General features: G+C 44.6%; 1 protein-coding gene across 1 annotated transcript; it reads right to left on the minus strand.

Moving 5' to 3' along the window:
• Window positions 1–1,169: 1,169 nt before the first annotated feature.
• Window positions 1,170–7,501, minus strand: LOC133252957 (protein SPATA31F1-like). The gene is given in 5 exon segments (XM_061426010.1): window positions 1,170–4,378; window positions 4,380–5,112; window positions 6,097–6,157; window positions 6,671–6,716; window positions 7,296–7,501. Coding segments are annotated over 5 exon segments (4,005 nt in total). The 5' UTR covers window positions 7,437–7,501; the 3' UTR covers window positions 1,170–1,354.
• Window positions 7,502–20,060: the final 12,559 nt, after the last annotated feature.

A 20,060-nucleotide genomic window follows, 5' to 3' on the forward strand; every position in this document is an offset into this window, starting at 1 on the left:
TTTTGTCCAGAACAACTGGAAAGACGGAATTGCTATTAACTGATGTGACTACTGTGATTGGAGCATGTTTTGTATATGTAATTAGATGATGGTTGGGGCAGGGACTCAGGAGTTCACTGTTGTGTAGTTTAAGGTGAATATTGGCCATTCAGGTATTTATGTTGATTTACAATTTGGGCAGGTGAGACTGTCCCATGAAATCATGAACTCCATTGTGTACTTCCTATGTCTTTGCTGTGATTGTGTTAGTACCTTGCATATAGTAAGGAAGCAAATATTTTAATTGAATATAAGACACTTCTCAAGGTGTTTTTTTTTTTTTTTTAATATTTTTCTTCCCATTTTTACTTTGGCTATGTGGTTCAGCTTGTGGGATCTTAGTTCCCTGACCAGGGATCAAACCCATGCCTCCTGCCGAGTCCTAACCACCGGACCACCAGGGAATTCCCTGCCAGTTTTAAGATATAATTGACACATGGCACTGTTAGTGTACAGCATAATCAAGGTTATTTTTATTGTGACCCTTCTGGGGTCCTCCTAAGAAGAGTACTTCAGTAATCCTGCGGCAGGATTCCCTGTTTCATTACATGTCATACTAATGTAATGATTTGTGTGCCTCCCCAGGTGTCATTCACTCCATGCAGCTGATAGGCAGTGGAAGTGGGATACAGGCGAGAGAGCTCCAGCAGCCTCCCAGGTGTGTTCTCCAGAACAATCTAGCCAAAGAGGGGCAAAGAGGGGAGATTCTACCATTTGCTTCTGACATGAGTTATATTAATATGCTGTTGATAATAAACCAAAGCACCTCCTCAAAGCTGGAACACTGGCACTTCCCTCCAGATTGTGGGCATATATAGAAATCATCAATGAATTTTGCTTGTGGGATTCCTGGCTACTCCTTCTTGACAGTACTATCCTCAGGCCCACAATGGTCCTCTGTGCCCAAGGATGCCATGATAGAAGTCAAGCCTGATCTTTACTTTCAGTGTACCTTAGACAAGGGCCTTCCTTCTCTGCTTACGTCCCTTTCTCCACAGTCCAATGAGGGGGGTGTTGTGTGGAATGCTGACCCAGCTTAAGTGTGAGTTACAGCTCCTTTTCTAGATAGGAAGAACATTTACTTCCCATGTGCCTTTCCTGAACACACCACAGTGGAGTAAAGAGCAGACACACAACTCTCTGCTTAGACATATAGAGTGTATTTTGGGTGGTATTCTGCCCACCTGTACATTAATGAAAATTACAGTAGTATCCTCTTCAAGGGATGCAGACATTGGGTAGACCATGAAGTCTTTTGATTGCGACGAGTCTTCTTGAGCAGACCAGTGCTTTTGTCTGAGGTGACAGCTGAGGGTCATGGTGGATTCCCTGGTTGCGTGGCACAAACCACTCGAGGACAGTGCCGAGGGCAGTGGTGGGGGGTGCTCAGAACAGAGGCTGAGTGGAGTTGATGCGAGTGGGAGTGGTGCCAGAACTTGCTCTCCAGGGACCGGGGTATGTCCGTGAAGACCAGGCCCATCTGCTTCTCAGGGGGTGGAAATTGGGCCTTCAGGTCCCCTCTTGTCTTCTCTGTCTTAGTTCTCTCCTTGGGACTTTTGGCTGGAGCCAGGCTCTTTGTTACATTTACTTTTCTTGTGTTAGCCATTTTCTCAGAGGTGGAGGACGTGGATTCCTTATGTCCTTTGCCTTTTGTTTTGAGGTTAATACAGTGCAAAAAAGATTTCATCTTATTTCTAAAGCCAGAATCTGGAAGACTGGGCCTCTGGTGAGTATAGCCTGGCATCATTGGCCCCTGCAACATCTGACCATGTAAAGTGTGGCCCCGCAATGGGTTACCTGGAGTGAGTTGGCCCAGGAAAGGCTGGCCCTGTGACACCTGGGGTACCACCTGGGCGTTCTCAGGAACTCTTGCTGGTTTGAGGATGACATTGAGCTTGGCTTGACTGGCTCGCAGGTCATTCTTCTCAGAGTCTTTTCCCTCAGGGACTCCAGGAGGTAGCTCTGGGAGTTTAAGCTGAGGGTGATGCTGAGGACTGTGCTGGCAGGGAGCATCAAAGTGAAAATGACGTCTCTGGCAACAGGAGCTGTGGGGTGTCCTGTTCAGGAGCACCCCTTCTGGCCACTGCGCTTCAGTTGAGTGGTTTTTTTCTCTTGTGGAGGAGAGTGTGAAGCTTGCATCCCCTTCTCCGTGCTTCCCAACTGATTTGGGTTTGCCTAGCTTCTTTCTCTTTTCTGCCAGTGTGGGAACTTGGGCTGAGTCCTTGCTCTTATCAGGCCTCTGGGGTTCAGAGCTCCGGGGCTTCTCCAGGCTGGGGTTGTTCACGCTGGCTTCCAGCTGAGCAGAAAGCACCTGGGCTTTGGCCTCTGTCATGTCCCCACTGGATTGTGAGATCTGGGTGGCCCAGTGGACAGAATCACAGTGTGCTGCACTGGAATGATGTTGCTTCTGTTTCTGAGGCACTGTCTTTAACTCCGTGGCTAGCTCTTCTGTGAGGTGGAGCCATTCTGGATCTGGGGAACGTGGTGTGTCTGGTGGGATGGGGAGATCCTGGAGTGGTGGTTTTCCTTGGTTGTCTAGCTTCCCAGGAGACTCCTGTGTGCACATGTTTTTTGGCATTGCTATAGTTTTTTCTCTGGACGCCCTTGCCTTTAGGGGAATTCCCAGTTGTATCTCTAGGATCTTCTTTCTCAGATGGAAATTTAGTTTAGCCAAGATAGGTTCCTTGAGTGAGCAGGGCCTCGCAGGCCCTGTCTGGCTTTCTTGAGGCACCATCTTGATTATCTCTTCTATCTGCACTTCAGCCTGGAATTCACCTGCAGCATCTGCACAAGCCTCATTGCCATCTTGAAAGCCTGGCCCAGGACTCAGACCCTGCTCTTCAGGTGAGGGCACCTGAGTCAGAGGTTCTGTTGGGAATTGGACAGGTCCAGGCACCATCTCTGTCTTCATAGCTGGGGAAGTAATTGCTGGAGCCATAGCCCTGGAGAGAGCCACATAATAAAGAGCAGGCAGCCCTGACAAGACGGCCAGATACTTGTGCTGTAAAGTTGTCTTCAGTTTCTCAATGGCTCCCTGAGACAGGGCCCAGGGCAACTTAGGATGTTTAATGAGAGCATCTGATGAGGCTTGTTGATGCTGGTCAAGGGCTGTTGGCATCCAGGGTGTAACTTCCTGTCGTTGGTCCAGGTCATCTGCTGCCTGTAGTTCCAGGGGCTTGCTTTCTTGGATGCAGGTGAAGGGAGCCACTTGCAGGCCCCCAGGAATTCTGAACTCGCAAGAGCCACATATGCAGACAGGAACCTTGCCCTGGTGAATCTCCTCGCATTTGGAGTCAACATGGCTCTGCAGTGTTGCCTTGGCCTGGTCAATCACATGCGGCATAGGGACTGACGCTGGGCCCTTAATGGCTGGGAGTGGGTTGCCAACCCCAGTGCCCTCTAGATCTGTGGGTTGGGGGACATTCACATTGTCCAGGGCTGTGCTGCTCCTGGACAGAGTCTGCTGGCCAGCAGAGGGCAGGAGCAACTGGAGGGACCGCTGGATCTTCCAGGGCAGGCTCGAGCGATCATGAACCAACTGTCTCTGGAGGTGGAATTCCAGCAGCCTCCTGGCCTGCTCTGGGAAGAATAGTTTCTTTGTGATGATGGAGACAGGCTGACCTGGCCAGGAAGTTTTACCAGTCTCAGAAGATTGGGCTTGGTCACTGGGCTTACACTGCACAGGGCTCTCAGTGTGCTGATCTCTCTGGAAAACATCTGGAAAGTCCCACCGAAGCTGGAGCTGCCTCTGCAGCAGGTGCCACTCCAAGGCTTCACATTCGTCCAGAGTCAGCAAGGGGCTACTGATCTGAGCTTGTTGGTGCTCAGGTGGAGCTGTCCAATTTGGGGAAGATGGAGAAGAGGGTAGAACTGACTGGGGCAGAGTTTTAGGCATCAGAGGGAAGCAGGAGAGCTCCTTGAAGAGAAAAGGATACTTCAAGGAGTGCTTGGACATGCTCCTGTTCATGGAGAGGCCTTGATAACCCAAGAAGGTGTCAACCAGGGACTCGCTGTGCAGAGAAGGGAGGCCACAGAATAGCTGGCTGTATTTCAGCTGCACAGGGCCCTCTGAATCACTAGCCTGTTGCCCAGGCATTAGATAAAGGCCACTTAATTCTTTGAGAGCTACATAGGGTGAGGCTAGAGTCATATGGTTTGAGATTTGGTCATAGTGTCTTTGTTCTGGGTCCATAATGGACCATTCAGAAACCCAGAAGGCCTGGGTGGGTTGGCCAGCTATACATGAGCCCCAGTTCTGGTATGAAATGGTCCTGAATTTCTCAACAGAGAACTGAGAAATATCATTCTGGATGAAAGAAACTGGTTGATTATGTACAGGGGTGGCAAAATAGTGGCGGGTTTGGCATAAGCTGCCTCAGGGACTCTTCCACACGTCTGGGGAGCCCCCACCTCTGGAAATGCATCAGTCTTCTTACATGCACCTCAAGAAGCCTCAGGACTTCAGGACTAAGGAACGGCAGGTGGGCAGGGAGAACAGTGACCATATTTAAGGCCATAGGATGTGTTAGAGCTGTGATTTCTCGATTCAGGGTCAGGAGAGAGACCTGGGAATTCAAGGGCTGCTGGCCTTGATTCCCATAGACAAGGTTGGGGTGGCTCTGGATTATCTCCTGCAGGTTCACTGAAACCCTTGGCTCCTCAAATCTCGAAGAAAGCATAGTCTCTGGGTCCCTGGGCACTTCTGGCATTTGAAATCCCTGCCTTAGCTTGAGTTGTTCAGCCCAGTAATCATGGATGCCAGCTGTACCAGTTGACTGGGCCACTGACTGTGCCAAGGACTTCTGTGACACTGTGAAGTTTGCAGATGGACGTGAAAGGTCTTTGGAGTGTGGGGAATGATGCTCCATACTCTGCTGGAAAGAAACTTTAGGAGTGGACAAAACCTCTAGGCAAGAGGAGCCCTGTGCTGGCCCCCCTGAAGTCGGGGAGACCAGGGTATTCTCCTCTGCCAGCACCTGCTGAATCTCCAGAGCCATGCCGTTGCAGGTTTGGCAGCAGGGATCTTCACACAGGAGCTGCCGCACACTCCCCTCTTGAGGAAGCCAGTCCTGGCTGGGGAGGGAAACATAGCAACTGTCTGTTACTGATGGAGTGACAGCTGCCTCTTTGGCCTCAGACTGGGCTGCCCTCCCCTAGTCCTATAAGCTCAGAGGCCTGCCTCTGCTGCCTGTTTACTCATCTGTTTTTTCCCCTAGGGAAATGACATTTGGTGAGTTATGGTGGGCTGGGCTGAGGGCCTGGGGCTTGTTGGATGAGGTCTCAGACAACTGATGGGAGCACAGGGCCTTGAGAGAGTGGGTGGTCGGTGAGTCCTTTGTGACCTGTGTTGAGAAGCTGAGCTAGGAGAAGGCAGGCAGGGGGTGCAATGTTTAGCTGATGGCACAGCACCAGGAACATCACCATGTAGAACCTGGAGTCATTCTCTTTAGGGGCCGAGGCTGTGACCTGGTATTCAGTATTTCCAAACTATGAAAAAGGAGATGCTTTTGGGAACTCTGTTCTGGGGATTAAAGAGTGTACACAACATCTCTTGAGAGTCCATCCCCTTTCTCTAGAGAAGAAAGAAATAATATGACAAGCTCCTGTCTGAGGGCTGTCCCAGGAACTGACCTCCCTGAAGACAGAACCAGAGGAGGTAATGTCAGCAGGGTCCAGGGATCTGCCCTTGAATGGGTGTAGCTGTAAAGAGAATATGAAAATGATGAATTAATTATGCACTTAATTATCTATTCGCCTGACTGTATAACTTGTCTTGTGGCTTGAGTGCAAAACCATGTAGAGTCTTTTATGAACTAGTGCATCTACTAGTGAACTCCTGAATTCCAGGGCCACTTGAGCCTAGCACAGAGAACTAGGACACTCTTCTGAAGTAGCTGAGCGCCCCTTGCCCTGGCAACCCTCCAAACCAGTGCTCCAGGCTCCAATGTGTCTGGCTCCCTCCCAGCCATTCTCCTCTCCAACCTTGTCACAGGTCAAACAGACAAATGATCACAGGCTAGGTTGGGAATTGGGAGACTGCAAAGAGCAAGAGATCACCTTCTCATGACAGAAAGCAGCTCCCACGGCTTCTCAGCTTCTTCCTGGGAAAGTCTCCTAGCTGAGAAACCAGGAGACAGTGTTATATGGTAAAGGAGAGGGTTCAGGGACTCCTATAGGAAGCCTTTGAATGAGAGGAGATTGCAAACTCCAACAGTGAGTGCTGTAAAGCACGTCTGTGTATGACTTAACCAGGTATGATGTGCTCTTCTGGGCCTGCTCTCATTTGATCTTCACAGCTATGCTGTGAGTGAGGCAGGATCATCAGATACTGTTTCGTAGGAACAAGACTGAGAGATGAAGAGACTTCCAGAGGGTCATAAAACTAGTAAGTGACACAGTTAAGGACTTCTCCCGTGTTTCCTCTTTTCATTCCTGGGGGTAAGGTGGACTTTAGAACATTCCCAGACTCTGATTTCCCATCCCTCCTATTTTTTTTCTGGGAGAATTTGTCAGCTTAGACAATGGAAGTCTTCAGTGGTTAGAGTACCTGGCTCCTGGCACCAGGGCCCATCAAGGGACAGGGTTCCTTGCCCACAGTGGAGGGGAGTGAGAGCAGAGACTGAGACTTTACCTCTTGACGCTGCATCTCTAGCCCCTTGTCTGACTTTTCGGTGACTCTTAAAGAAAAAGAATTAAAAGAGTGTGACGCTGGGACATCATTTTTTTTCACATCCAAAATGAAACAAAGGAAATATACATTTCCCAGTCTCTTTCTGTATATCTGTCTGCATTTTATACACTTGTCTATATGTTTGTCCTGTACTCCAGTTTTTCACCTGAACATTTCATTTTTTTACTTATTTCGCACTTACTTCAGTGCTTTCCATGTTCTATACCTCCTGTCCCCTTTCTCAGGACAAGTTTGTCAGGGGGCTTAATGTGATACGGGAGGAATAATGGAATGGATTAAATGGTTGGTGGCCCTCAGCCAAGGACTTCTGCTTACTAAGTCCACCAATCAGAAAAATCCCCCATTTTTGGAGGTCAGAAGAAATCCAGTGAGGTCGATTCCATTTTATCTAGCACTCAACCCAAGTTAGATAGAAATTCTTAATTTTTCAACTAGAATATATAGAAGGGGTGGGCTAGCAGGGCATTATTTCTAGGCTCTGAGAAAGATAAGTACTATAAAGAGTAACTGAATGTGTCTTATCTAAGATTTAACTAGTGTAGCCATGGTCATAGCATTTCCCTACCGGGCAGAAGCTCCTTTTATGTTCTGTTAATCCATGGTAACTCTCTTTCACTTGCCAGATAGTTAGGATAATAATGAAGATGGAACCATAGATATATAAGAGATACCCTAAATCCCACAGAACAGAAGTCGGGATCAGCATGGTCTAAAACCTCATTAGCATGAGGAGACCAACCATTCCTACATGTAGGCACTCAGGGTCCTGGTGCCTAATGACTCTCCATGCTATGCCTGTGGTCTCTACCTCACAGATGACGGAACCAGCCATCAGACTACATCACAAAGCCGGCCTGTTTCACAAGGCAGGTGTGGTGTCAGAAGACATACCTGTCTAGAGAAGCTCACGTGGTGATTCAGTCTGTAAATGAGGGCATCTTGTTGTAAGGACTGAAGGTGTTGCTTGCAGGCAGTGTCTTTGCTTCCAGTCTGTCTTCACTTTCCACAGCCTCCACCAGCCTGACAGCTCTGCTTTTCCTTTGTGACAGCTGTCTTGTCAGCCATCCACTGAAAACTGAGTGTTTAGGAACATTAGGTACCTTTTGAGAAAGAGTAGCTGGGACAGAGGAACCTATGTAAACTCCACCTGTACTGAAAATGTACGTGAGAAGCATACATTAGCTTAGGGACAGCAGAGACTGGGTATGGCTTGGGAATGGAGAACTTTATTTATGGCTGCTCTGGGTCTTCCTTGCTGCTCTTGGGCTTTCTCTAGTTGTGGAGAGTGGGGGCTTTCTCTAGTTGTAGAGAGTGGGGGCTAATCTCCAGTTGTGGACAACAGGCTCTAGGTGTATGGGCTTCAAAAGTTGCAGCATGCTGGCTCAGTAGTTTTGGGTTGCTGGCTCTAGGACTCATGGGCTTCAGTAGTCAAACAGAGTGGCTTATTTGGTAACTTTTAGGCATGACGGGTGTTTTCCAATCACTCCCAAGACCCATCATTCCTACACCTTGACTATTAGATTTAGACATTATATTACCTGCTTGGCTGTCTGTGGATATTGTGATCTGACTCCAATATCTCAAAATTTCTGAATTTCCTTGAGAGAGTCTTTCCCTGGTAACAGTGATCTCACAGCCAAAGAAATTCTTGGCCTCAATATCTGTGAAGTTACCACTTGGTCCTTCCTCCAGTGTCCAGGCCTCTATCCATCTAGCATGGTGAGTGATCAATCTGCGCTCAGTCCTAAGCTGGACAGTGTCAAGGATACAAAGATATTTTCAGTCATGTTGCTTTTACAGCCAGTAACCCAAAACCACTTCACTGGTTTCTAAGATAAGACTAATCCACACAAAGTAAGAACCAGCAATGGAAAACAAATGGAATCATTTATTCATCTGTGAAGCCCAGGTCACAAACATCCCATTCCTAAGGGGGAAAAACACAGTGAGGATCAGGATGCATAGACAGAGAAGGGTCCTGGGTAGAGTGAAACTGGAGTTGAATGTTTACATGCCGGCTGTGGGTGAAAGGAGTGTGTTCTAGGTAGGAGAGAAACTTACCAACAGATGCAGAATACTGAGGGATGGGCCATGGAGTTTATTTGGCAGTAAGAAATGCAGTCTAACTCTAGCAGAGGTGCATGTGGGTGGACTGGATTGGGCTTGAAGGGAAATACTGGAGGAGCAGGAATGAGTTCTCTTGATGGAAGCATTTATTTCAGTAACTTAAAAATTTTTTAAAGTAGGCACACAAAATTACAAAGGCAGAAGAAAGTATGTAGTATGTCTCTTTCTCATCTTTTTCTCCCCTTTTCCTTCCCTGTGTATCTTTCAGAATGGATTTAGGAATTAATCTGGGATAGGAAGTATAAATAAAGTGATATTTTTTCACAAATGAAAGCATATTATAGACATGGTTTTTATCTTGTTTTATTTAATAATTTGAAAATATCTTATATATATTTTGCAAATATTTTTTAAATTGAAATATAGTTGATTTACAATGTTGTATTAGCTTCGATGTACAGCAAAGTGATTCAATTTTACATATATTTTCTATTATAGTTTATTATAAGATATTGAATATAATTCCTTGTGCTATACAGTAGGACATTGTTGCTTACCTATTTTATATGTAGCAGATTGTATCTGCTAATCCCAAACTCCTGTGACTGCAGCAGGGCTTTTGCCCTGGCCCCCAGGCAGCATGCTGACCGGCACCTGGCAGCAGGTGAAGGTTTACATGCTCAATGAGGACCACCAGTGGGACAACCGGGGTACCAGGCATACCATCCGGCTACGTGGAGTGGCTGAAGGGCATGTCTCTGCTAGTTAGGGCCTGACAAAACATGGTCCACCTGAGAAGGGAATAGCAAACCACTTCAGTATTCTTGCCTCAAGAACCCCATGAACCCAACAAAAGACAAAAAGATATGACATAGGAAGATAAGCCCCCCAGGTCAGTAGGTGTGCAATATGCTATGGGGGAAGAGCAGAGAAATAGCTTCAGAAAGAATGAAGAGGCTGGGCTAAAGCAGAAACGTCATTCAGTTGTGGATGTGTCTGGTGGTGAAGGTAAAGTCCAATGCTTTAAAGAGCAATATTGCATAGGAACCTGGAATGTCAAGTTCATCAGTCAAGGTAAGTTGGATGTGGTCAAACAGGAGATGGCAAGAGTGAACATCGATATTTTAGGAATGAACTAAAATGGTCGGGAATGGGTGAATTTAATTCAGATGACCATTAAATCTACTACTGTGGGCAAGAATCCCTTAGAAGAAATGGAGTAGCCTTCATAGTCAACAGAAGTCCAAAATGCAGTACTTGGGTACAATCTCAAAAACAAGAGAATGATCTCTTTTTGTTTCTAAGGCAAACCATTCAATATTACAGTAATCCAAATCTATGCCCCAATCACTAATGCCAAAGAAGCAGAAGTGGAATGGTTCTATGAAGACCTACAAGACCTTCTAGAACTAACACCAAACAAAGATGTCCTTTTCATCATAGGGGACTGGAATGCAAAAGTAGGAAGTCAAGAGATACCTGGAGTAACAGACATATTTGGCTGTGGAGTACAAAATGAAGCAGGGCAAAGGCTAACAGAGTTTTGCCAAGAGAACGCACTGGTCATAGCAAACACCGTCTTCCAACAACACAAGAGACGACTCTACACATAGACATCACCAGATGGTCAATACTGAAATCAGATTGATTATATTCTTTGCAGCCTAAGGTGGAGAAACTCTAAACACTCAGCAGAAACAAGACCTGGAGCTGACTGTGGCTCAGATCATCAGCTCCATATTGCAAAATTCAGGCTTAAACTAAAGAAAGTAGGGAAAACCACTAGGCCATTCAGGTATGACCTAAATCAAATCCCTTATGATTATACAGTGGAGGTGAGGAAAATATTCAAGGGATTAGATGTAGACAAGAGTGCCTGGAGAACGATGGATGGAAGTTTGTAACACTGTACAGCAGTGAGAGGGTTAACAGGTAGGAAGCCCAGAGATCCCTAAGAGGCAGGAGGAAATAAACTGCAAGTGGCAGACGTTTTTTTCCTTTCTCTACACAAAATTAAAAGAGGCTTATTTTAATTCTGTGCTGACAATGCCTAGTTCTGCCTGAACTTAACTATTCTCAAACCTTGAGTTAACCTGTGTGGTTTTTCTTATGGAAATGTTTTTCTTAAGCTATGTTAATAAAACTATGTATTTGCTTTGTAGTCTGCCTTTCTTCAAATCAATTCTGGCCTAAGACTACCCTTTTTTTCCTCTTCTCAAACATTGGGCTGATAACGGTTCAACAAACCAGTATTCATGTCAATTGTTTTGTGGCTGGAGATAACAGACCTTGTGCCATTCTATCTCAAAAAGGCATATTGTGGGAGAGGGGCCTGGGCAAAATCCCTTAGCCTGGAGGTGTTTCTTATATCTGATTAGCAGCTTGCTAACAGACATATACAGTCAACAAAAACAAGACCAGGAGCTGACTGTGGCTCAGACCATGAACTCCTTATTGCCAAATTCAGACTGAAATTGAAGAAAGTAGGGAAAACCACTAGACCATTCAGGTATGACCTAAATCAAATCCCTTATGATTATACAGTGGAAATGAGAAATAGATTTAAGGGCCTAGATCTGATAGATAGAGTGCCTGATGAACTATGGAATGAGGTTCGTGACATTGTACAGGAGACAGGGATCAAGACCATCCCCATGGAAAAGAAATGCAAAAAAGCAAAATGGCTGGCTGGGGAGGCCTTACAAATAGCTGTGAAAAGAAGAGAAGCGAAAAGCAAAGGAGAAAAGGAAAAATATAAGCATCTGAATGCAGAATTCCAAAGAATAGCAAGAAGAGATAAGAAGGCTTCCTCAGCGATCAATGCAAAGAAATAGAGGAAAATAACAGAATGGGAAAGACTAGAGATCTTTTCTGGAGAAGGCGACGGCACCCCACTCCAGTACTCTTGCCTGGAAAACCCCATGGATGGAGGAGCCTGGTAGGCTGCAGTCCATGGGGTCGCTAAGTCGGACACGACTGAGCAACTTCACTTTCACGCATTGGAGAAGGAAACGGCAACCCACTCCAGTGTTCTTGCCTGGAGAATCCCAGGGACGGGGGAGCCTGGTGGGCTGCCATTTATGGGGTCGCACAGAGTCGGACACAACTGAAGCGACTTAGCAGCAGCAGCAGCAGAGATCTCTTCAAGAAAATTAGAGATACCAAAGGAACATTTCATGCAAACATGGGCTTGATGAAGGACAGAAATGGTATGGACCTAACAGAAGCAGAAGATATTAAGAAGAGGTGGCAGGAATACACAGAAAAACTGTACAAAAAAGATCTTCATGACCCAGATAATCATGATGGTGTGATCACTGACCTAGAGCCAGACATCCTGGAATGTGAAGTCAAGTGGGCCTTAGAAAGCATCACTACTCACAAGGCTAGTGGAGGTGATGGAATTCCAGTTGAGCTATTTCAAATCCTGAAAGATGACGCTGTGAAAGTGCTGCACTCAATATGCCAGCAAATTTGGAAAACTCTGCAGTGGCCACAGGACTGGAAGAGGTCAGTTTTCATTCCAATCCCAAAGAAAGGCAATGCCAAAGAATGCTCAAACTACCGCACAATTGCACTCATCTCACACGTGAGTAAAGTAATGCTCAAAATTCTCCAAGCCAGGCTTCAGCAATATGTGAACCGTGAACTTCCTGATGTTCAAGCTGGTTTTAGAAAAGGCAGAGGAACCAGAGATCAAATTGCCAACATCCGCTGGACCATCAAAAAAGCAAGAGAGTTCCAGAAAAGCATCTATTTCTGCTTTATTGACTATGCCAAAGTCTTTGACTGTGTGGATCACAATCAACTGTGGAAAATTCTGAAAGAGATGGGAATACCAGACCACCTGACCTGCCTCTTGAGAAACCTATATGCAGATCAGGAAGCAACAATTAGAACTGAACATGGAACAACAGACTGGTTCCAAATAGGAAAAGGAGTACATCACCCTGCTTATTTAACTTATATGCAGAGTACATCATGAGAAACGCTGGGCTGGAAGAAGCACAAGCTGGAATCAAGATTGCTGGGAGAAATATCAATAACCTCAGATATGCAGATGACACCACCCTTATGGCAGAAAGTGAAGAGGAACTAAAGAGCCTATTGATGAAAGTGAAAGTGGGAGAAAAAAGTTGGCTTAAAGCGCAACACTCAGAAGACGAAGATCATGGCATCTGGCCCCATCACTTCATGGAAAATAGATGGGGAAACAGTGGAAAACAGTGTCAGACTTTATTTTTGGACTCCAAAATCACTGCAGATGGTGACTGCAGCCATGAAATTAAAACATGCTTACTCCTTGGAAAAAAAGTTATGACCATAGATAGCATATTAAAAAGCAGAGACATTACTTTGCCAACAAAGTTTCATCTAGTCAAGGCTATGGTTTTTCCTATGGTCATGTATGGATGTGAGAGTTGGACTGTGAAGAAAGCAGAGCACCGAAGAATTGATGCTTTTGAACTGTGGTGTTGGAGAAGACTCTTTAGAGTCCCTTGGACTGCAAGGAGATCCAACTAGTCCATTCTGAAGGAGATCAGCCCTGGGATTTCTTTGGAAGAAATGATGCTGAAGCTGAAACTACAGTACCTTGGCCACCTCATGCGAAGAGTTGACTCATTGGAAAAGACTCTGATGCTGGGAGGGATTGGGGGCAGGAGGAGAAGGGGATGACAGAGGATGAGATGGCTGGATGGCATCACTGACTCAATGGATGTGAGTCTGAGTGAACTCTGGGAGTTGGTGATGGACAGGGAGGCCTGGCATGCTGCAATTCATGGGATCGCAGAGTCGGACACGACTGAGCGACTGAACTGAACTGAACAGACATAAAACATTGGAAAAGAGCCTGATGCTGGGGAAGATTGAAGGTGGGAGGAGAAAGGGACAACAGAGGATGAGATAGTTGGATGGCATCACCAACTCAATAGACATGAGTTTGAGTAAACTCTGGGAGTTGGTGATGGGACAGGGAGGCCTGGCATGCTGCAGTCCATCGGGTCAGAAAGGGTCGGAAAGTGTCATGACTGAGCGAGTGAACTCAACTCTCAAAAACTAGCAAGGGGGCATTTTTTATGCCCCCTTCTGATGTCTATTTCAGAAGCTTTCTCTATCTCTTTTATACTTTAATAGAACTCTGCTACACAAAAGCTCCGAGTGATCAAGTCTCGTCTCTGGCCCTGGATTGAAATCCTCTCCTCCAGAGGTCATGAAACCGGCGTAGTTCACAGCTCACAACAGCAACCTTTCAGGAAGCGGTGACCAAAATCATTCCCAAGAAAAAGAAATGCAAGAAGGCAAAGTGGTTGTCTGAGGAGGCCTTACAAATAGCTAAGAAAAGAAGAGAAGCAAAAGGCACAAAGGAGAAAGGGAAAGATATACCCAAGTGAATGCAGTTTCAGAGAATAGCAAAAAGAGATAAGGAAGCCTTCTTAAGTGAACAGTGCAACGAAACAGGAAAACAACAGATGGGAAAGACTAGGGATCTCTTCAAGAAAACTGGAGATACCAAGGGAACATTTCAAGCAAAGATGGGTTCAATAAAGGACAGAAATGGCAAGGACCTAACAGAAGCAGGAGATATTAAGAAGAGGTGTCAAGAATACACAGAACTGTACAAAAAAGGTCTTAATGACCTGGATAACCACAATGGTGTGGTCACTCACCTAGAGCCAGACATCCTGGAGTGTGAAGTCAGGTGGGCATTAGGAAGCATTTCTATGAACAAAGCTAGTGGAGGTGATGGAATTCCAGCTGAGCTATTTAATATCCTAAACGATGATGCTGTTAAAGTGTCGCATGTGATATGCCAGCAAATTTGGAAAACTCAGCAGTGGCCAGAGGACTGGAAAAGGTCAGTTTTCATTCCAATCCCAAAGAAACGCAATGCCAAACTAACATACAATTGTGCATGCTAGCAAGATTATGCTCAAAATCCTTCAAGAATGGCTTCACCAGTATGTGGACTGAGAAGTTCCAGTACAAGCTGGATTTAGAAAAGCCAGAGGAACCAGCAATCAAATTGCCAGCATTTTCTGGATCATAGAAAAAGGGAATCTACAATTCTAAAATCTGCTTCACTGACTATGCTAAAGCCTTTGACTGTGTGATCACAACAAACTGGAAAATTCTTAAAGAAATGGGAATACCAGACCACCTTACCTGTCTCCTAAGAAACCTACATGCAGGACAAGAAGCAACAGTTAGAACTGGACATGGACCAATGGACTGGTTCAAAATTGAGAAAGGAGTACATCAAGGCTGTATATTGTCACCTTGCTTATTTAACTTATATGTAGAGTATATCGTGTGAAATGCTGGATTGGAAGACTCACAAGCTGGCATCAAGATTGTTGGGAGAAATATCAACCTCAGATATGCGGGCCATACCACTTTAATGGCAGAAAGCAAAGAAGAACTAAAGAGTCTCTTGATGAAGGTGAAAGAGGAAAGTGAAAAGCTGTCTTGAAACTCAGCGTTCAAAAAACGAAGATCATGGCATCTGGTCCCATCACTTCATGGTAAACAGATGGGGAAAATGTGGAAACAGTGACAGATCATTTTTTCTTGGGCTCCAAAATCACTGTGGATGGTGACTTCAGTCATGAAATTGAAAGACACTTCTCCTTGGAAGAAAAGCTATGACAAACCTAGACAGTGTATTAAAAAGCAGAGACATCGTTTGCTGACAAAGGTGTGTATAGTCAAATCTATGTTTTTTTTCAGTAGTCATGTATGGATGTGAGAGTTGGACCATAAAGGCTGAGCACTGAAGGATTGCTGATTTTGAACTGTGGTGTTGGAGAAGACTCTTGAGAGTCCCTTGGACAGCAAGGAGATCAAACCAGTTAATTCTAAAGGAAATCAATCCTAAATATTCATGGGATGGACTGATGCTGAAGCTGAAACTCTAATACTTTGGCCATATGATGCAAAGTGTCGACTCACTGGAAAAGACCTGGATGCTGGGAAAGATTGAGGGCAAGAGGAGAAGAGGGTGACAGAGATGAGATGGTTGGATGGCATCACTGACTCAATGGCCATGAGTTTAAGCAAGCTCTGGGAGTTGGTGATGGACAGGGAAGTCTGGCATGCTGCAGTTCATGGGGTCACAGTTAGACACAATTTAGCATCTGAACAGCAGCAATGATTTCCTTGCTGTGCAAAAGCTTCTAAGTTTGAATAGATCATTTGTTTTATATTTGTTTACTTTTGCTTTTATTTCTTTTGCCTAGGAAGACTGATCTAAGAAAACATGCTGCTATTTATGTCAGAGAATGTTTTGCCTATGTTCTCTTCTGGAAGTTTTATGGTGTCATGTCTTATACAACTAAGCGATTTTGAATTCATTTTTGCATAAGGTGTGAGGAAGTGCTGTAACGTCACTGATTTACACACAGCTATCTAGTTTTCCCAGTACTACCTGCTGAAGAGACTGTCTTTACTCTGTTGTATATTCTTGCCTCTTTTGACAAAGATTAATTGACCACAGGTGTGTGGGTTTATTTCTGGACTCTCTTATATTCCATTGACCCATATGTCTGTTTTTTTGCCCAGTACCATGCTATTCTGATTACTGTAGCTTTTTAAGATTGTCTGAAGTCTAGCAGTGTTATGCCTTCAGCTTTGTTCTTTTTCCTTAGGATTGCTTTGGAATTCTGGGTCTTCTGTGGTTCCATAAAAGTTTTAGAATTAGTTGTTCTAGTTCTGTATAAAATGTAATGGGTAATTTGATAAGGATCACATTAAATCTGTAGATTGCTTTGGGTAGTATGGCCATTTAAACAATATTAATTCTCCCAATCCAAGAGCATGAGATAGCTTTCTATTTCTTTGAGTCACTTTCAATTTCCTTTATCAATGTTTTATAGTTCTTAGCATATAAGTCTTTCACCTCCTTGGTCAAGTTTATTCTTTGGTCAAGTATTTTATTTTTTGACATTTTATTTTAATTAGTTAATTTGGTGGCTTGTGGGATCCTTGACCAAGGATTGAACCCAGGCCATGGCAGTGAAAGCCTGTAATCCTAACCATTGGGCCACCAGAACTCCCTGATATAATTTTTAAAAGGCTATTTAAAAAAATTTCCCATACTGATATTTCATTGTTAGTGTAAAGAAATGGACCAATTTCCAAAATATACAAGCAGCTCATACAAATCAATACCAGAGAAACAAACAACCCAATCAAAAAGTGGGAAAAAGACCTAAACAGACATTTCTCCAAAGAAGACATACAGATGGCTAACAAACACATGAAAAGATGCTCAATATCGCTCATTATTCAAATCAGATCAGATCAGATCAGTCACTCAGTTGTGTCCGACTCTTTGCGACCCCAAGAATCGCAGCAACCCTGTCCATCACCAACTCCTGGAGTTCACTGAGACTCACGTCCATCGAGTCAGCGATGCCATCCAGCCATCTCATCCTCTGTCGTCCCCTTCTCCTCTTGCTCCCAATCCTTCCCAGCATCAGAGTCTTTTCCAATGAGTCAACTCTTCGCATGAGGTGAGAAATGCAAATCAAAACTACAATGAGATAACACCTCAAATGGGTCAGAATGGCCACCATCAAAAAGTCTACAAACAATAAATACTGGAGAGGGTGTGGAGAAAAGGGAATGCTCTTACACTGTTTTGGAAGGAAAGTTATGACCAACCTAGATAGCATATTCAAAGGCAGAGACATTACTTTGCCAACAAGGTCTGTCTAGTCAAGGCTATGGTTTTCCCAGTGGTCATGTATGGATGTGAGAGTTGGACTATGAAAAAAGCTGAGTGCCAAAGAACTGATGCTTTTGAACTGTGGTGTTGGAGAAGACTCTTGAGAGTCCCTTGGACTGCAAGGAGATCCAACCAGTCCATCCTAAAGGAGATCAGTCCTGGGTATTCATTGGAGGGACTGATGTTGAAGCTGAAACTCCAAAAGTTTGGCCACCTGATGTGGAGAGCTGACTCATTTGAAAAGACCGTGATGCTGGGAAAGATTGAGGGCAGGAGGAGAAGGGGACGACAGAGGATGAGATGGTTTGATGGCATCACAGACATAATGGACATGGGTTTGGGTGGACTCTGGGAGTTGGTGATGGACAGGGAGGCCTGGAGTGCTGTGGTTCATGTGGTCACAAAGCGTCGGAAACAACTGAGTGACTGAACTGAACTTGCACTGTTGGTGGGAATGTAAATTGATACAGCCATTATGGAAGACAGTATGGAGATTCCTTAAAAAACTAGGAATAAAACCACCATATGACACAGCAATCCCATTCCTAGGCATATACCCTGAGGAGACCAAAATTGAAAAAGACATATTGTTCATTGCAGCACCAGTTACAACAGCTGGAACATAGATGCAACCTAGATGTCCACTGACAGATGAATGGATGAAGTTTTGGTACAAATACACAGTGGAATATTACTCAGCCATAAAAAGGAACGAATTTGAGTCAGTTCTAATGAGGTGGATGAACCTAGAACCTATTATACAGAGTGAAGTTAGAAGAGAAAGATAAATATCACATTCTGACCCATATATATGGAATCTAGAAAAGTAATACGGAAGAATTTACTTACAGGGCAGCAATGGAGAAGCAGACATAGAGAATAGACTTGTGGCTATGGGGAGAAGGTAGGAGAGGGTGAGACGTAAGGAAAGAGTTAACATGGAAACTCACATTACTATATGTAAAATAGATAGCCAATGGGAATTTGCTGTATGGCTAAGGAAGCTCAAACAGGGGCTCTGTATCAACCTAGAGGGGTGGGATGGAAAGGGAGATGGGAGGGAGTTCTAAAAGGGAGGGGATATATGTATACCTATGGCTGATTCATACCCTGGTGGCTCAGATGGTAAGTATCTACCCGCAATGCAGAGACCTGGGTTCAATCCCTGGGTTGGGAAGATCCCCTGGAGAAGGAAATGGCAACCCACTCCAGTATTCTTGCCTGGAAAATCCCATGGACAGAGGACCCTGGTAAGGCTACAGTACATGGGGTCACAAGAGTCGGACACGACTGAGCAACTTCACTTTTCATGGCTGATTCATGTTGAGGTTTGACGGAAAAGAACAAAATTATGTAAAGCAATTATCCTTCAAAAACAAATAAAAAAAGAACCAGCTCTTGATTTTTTTTCTTATTGTTTTAAAAATCTCTATTTCCTCTCTGATTGAGAGTGTATGGTGAACGGTGTTGGATTCTTGATCTCTGAAGAAGGTTTAGCTTTGGGACCACAGACCAGGCTTGATCACTCAAGAGCTTTTATGTAGCAGAGTTTTATTAAAGTATGAAAAGGGACAGAGAAAGCTTCTGACATAGACATCAGAAGGGTACAGAGAGTGTCCCCTGGCTAGTCTTAGCAAAGGGAATTATATACTTTTTAAATTGGTTATTACAATAAATCAAAAGAATGTCTCAAGGTTGAAAGATCTTATTAGACCCACTCCCACAATTTACATTTTAAGATGACAGGATTAGAACTAACAATAGAATGATTTTACCAGACCCACTCCTATAATATACACTCTAAAATAACAGGATTAGTCAGAAGGCTTTCAAGAAGGAGAAACTGTCCAAGCAGGATACATTGTTATATAATCCTCAGTACAGAGGTTAAACTGAGTTGTTTGTTGTATAGTCATCAGTTCCTGGCTTAAAGAAAAAAATGTTTTATGTGACTAGACTAAGGAATGTAGAGAGAGAAAAAAAAAGTATGTCCTTTCCTCCTCCTTGAGAACCCCAGACCCCTCTCTCTTCCTTGGGGACCCTGGACTTCTTATCAACCTGCCTAGGAACTGACTTCCTCATGATCTTTATTATTTCAAATACTTCCTTCTGCTAACTTTAGAGGACTTCACTGGCAGTCCAGTGGTTAAGACTCTGCTTCCACTGCAAGGGGCATGGGTTCAATCCCTGGTCAGGGAATAAGATCTCACAAACTTCCCAGGTGGCACTAGTGGCAAAGAACCCACCTCCAATGCAGGAGATGTTAAGAGATGCAAGTTTGACCTGTGGGTTGGGAAGATCCTCTTGTCACGCGAGTGTATGTTCCTCAGTTCTTTGTCTCATCACAACAAAGATTTGGAGCGACGGACATTAAAGCCCTCGGCGTGTCACAGCTCTTGGGTCTTGGACAAACCATGCTACAGCTCTTAGGCAAATCAGTGTTACAGCTCTATTTTATTTAGAAGATAGCAGGAGAATCCAAGACTTGAAGAGAAGAGAGTGGAGGAGTGCGTGGGGAGGGAGGGAGAGAGAGAG

Source organism: Bos javanicus, chromosome 8 (assembly GCF_032452875.1).
Source record: "Bos javanicus breed banteng chromosome 8, ARS-OSU_banteng_1.0, whole genome shotgun sequence".
NCBI classification, from domain to species: Eukaryota; Metazoa; Chordata; class Mammalia; order Artiodactyla; family Bovidae; genus Bos; species Bos javanicus.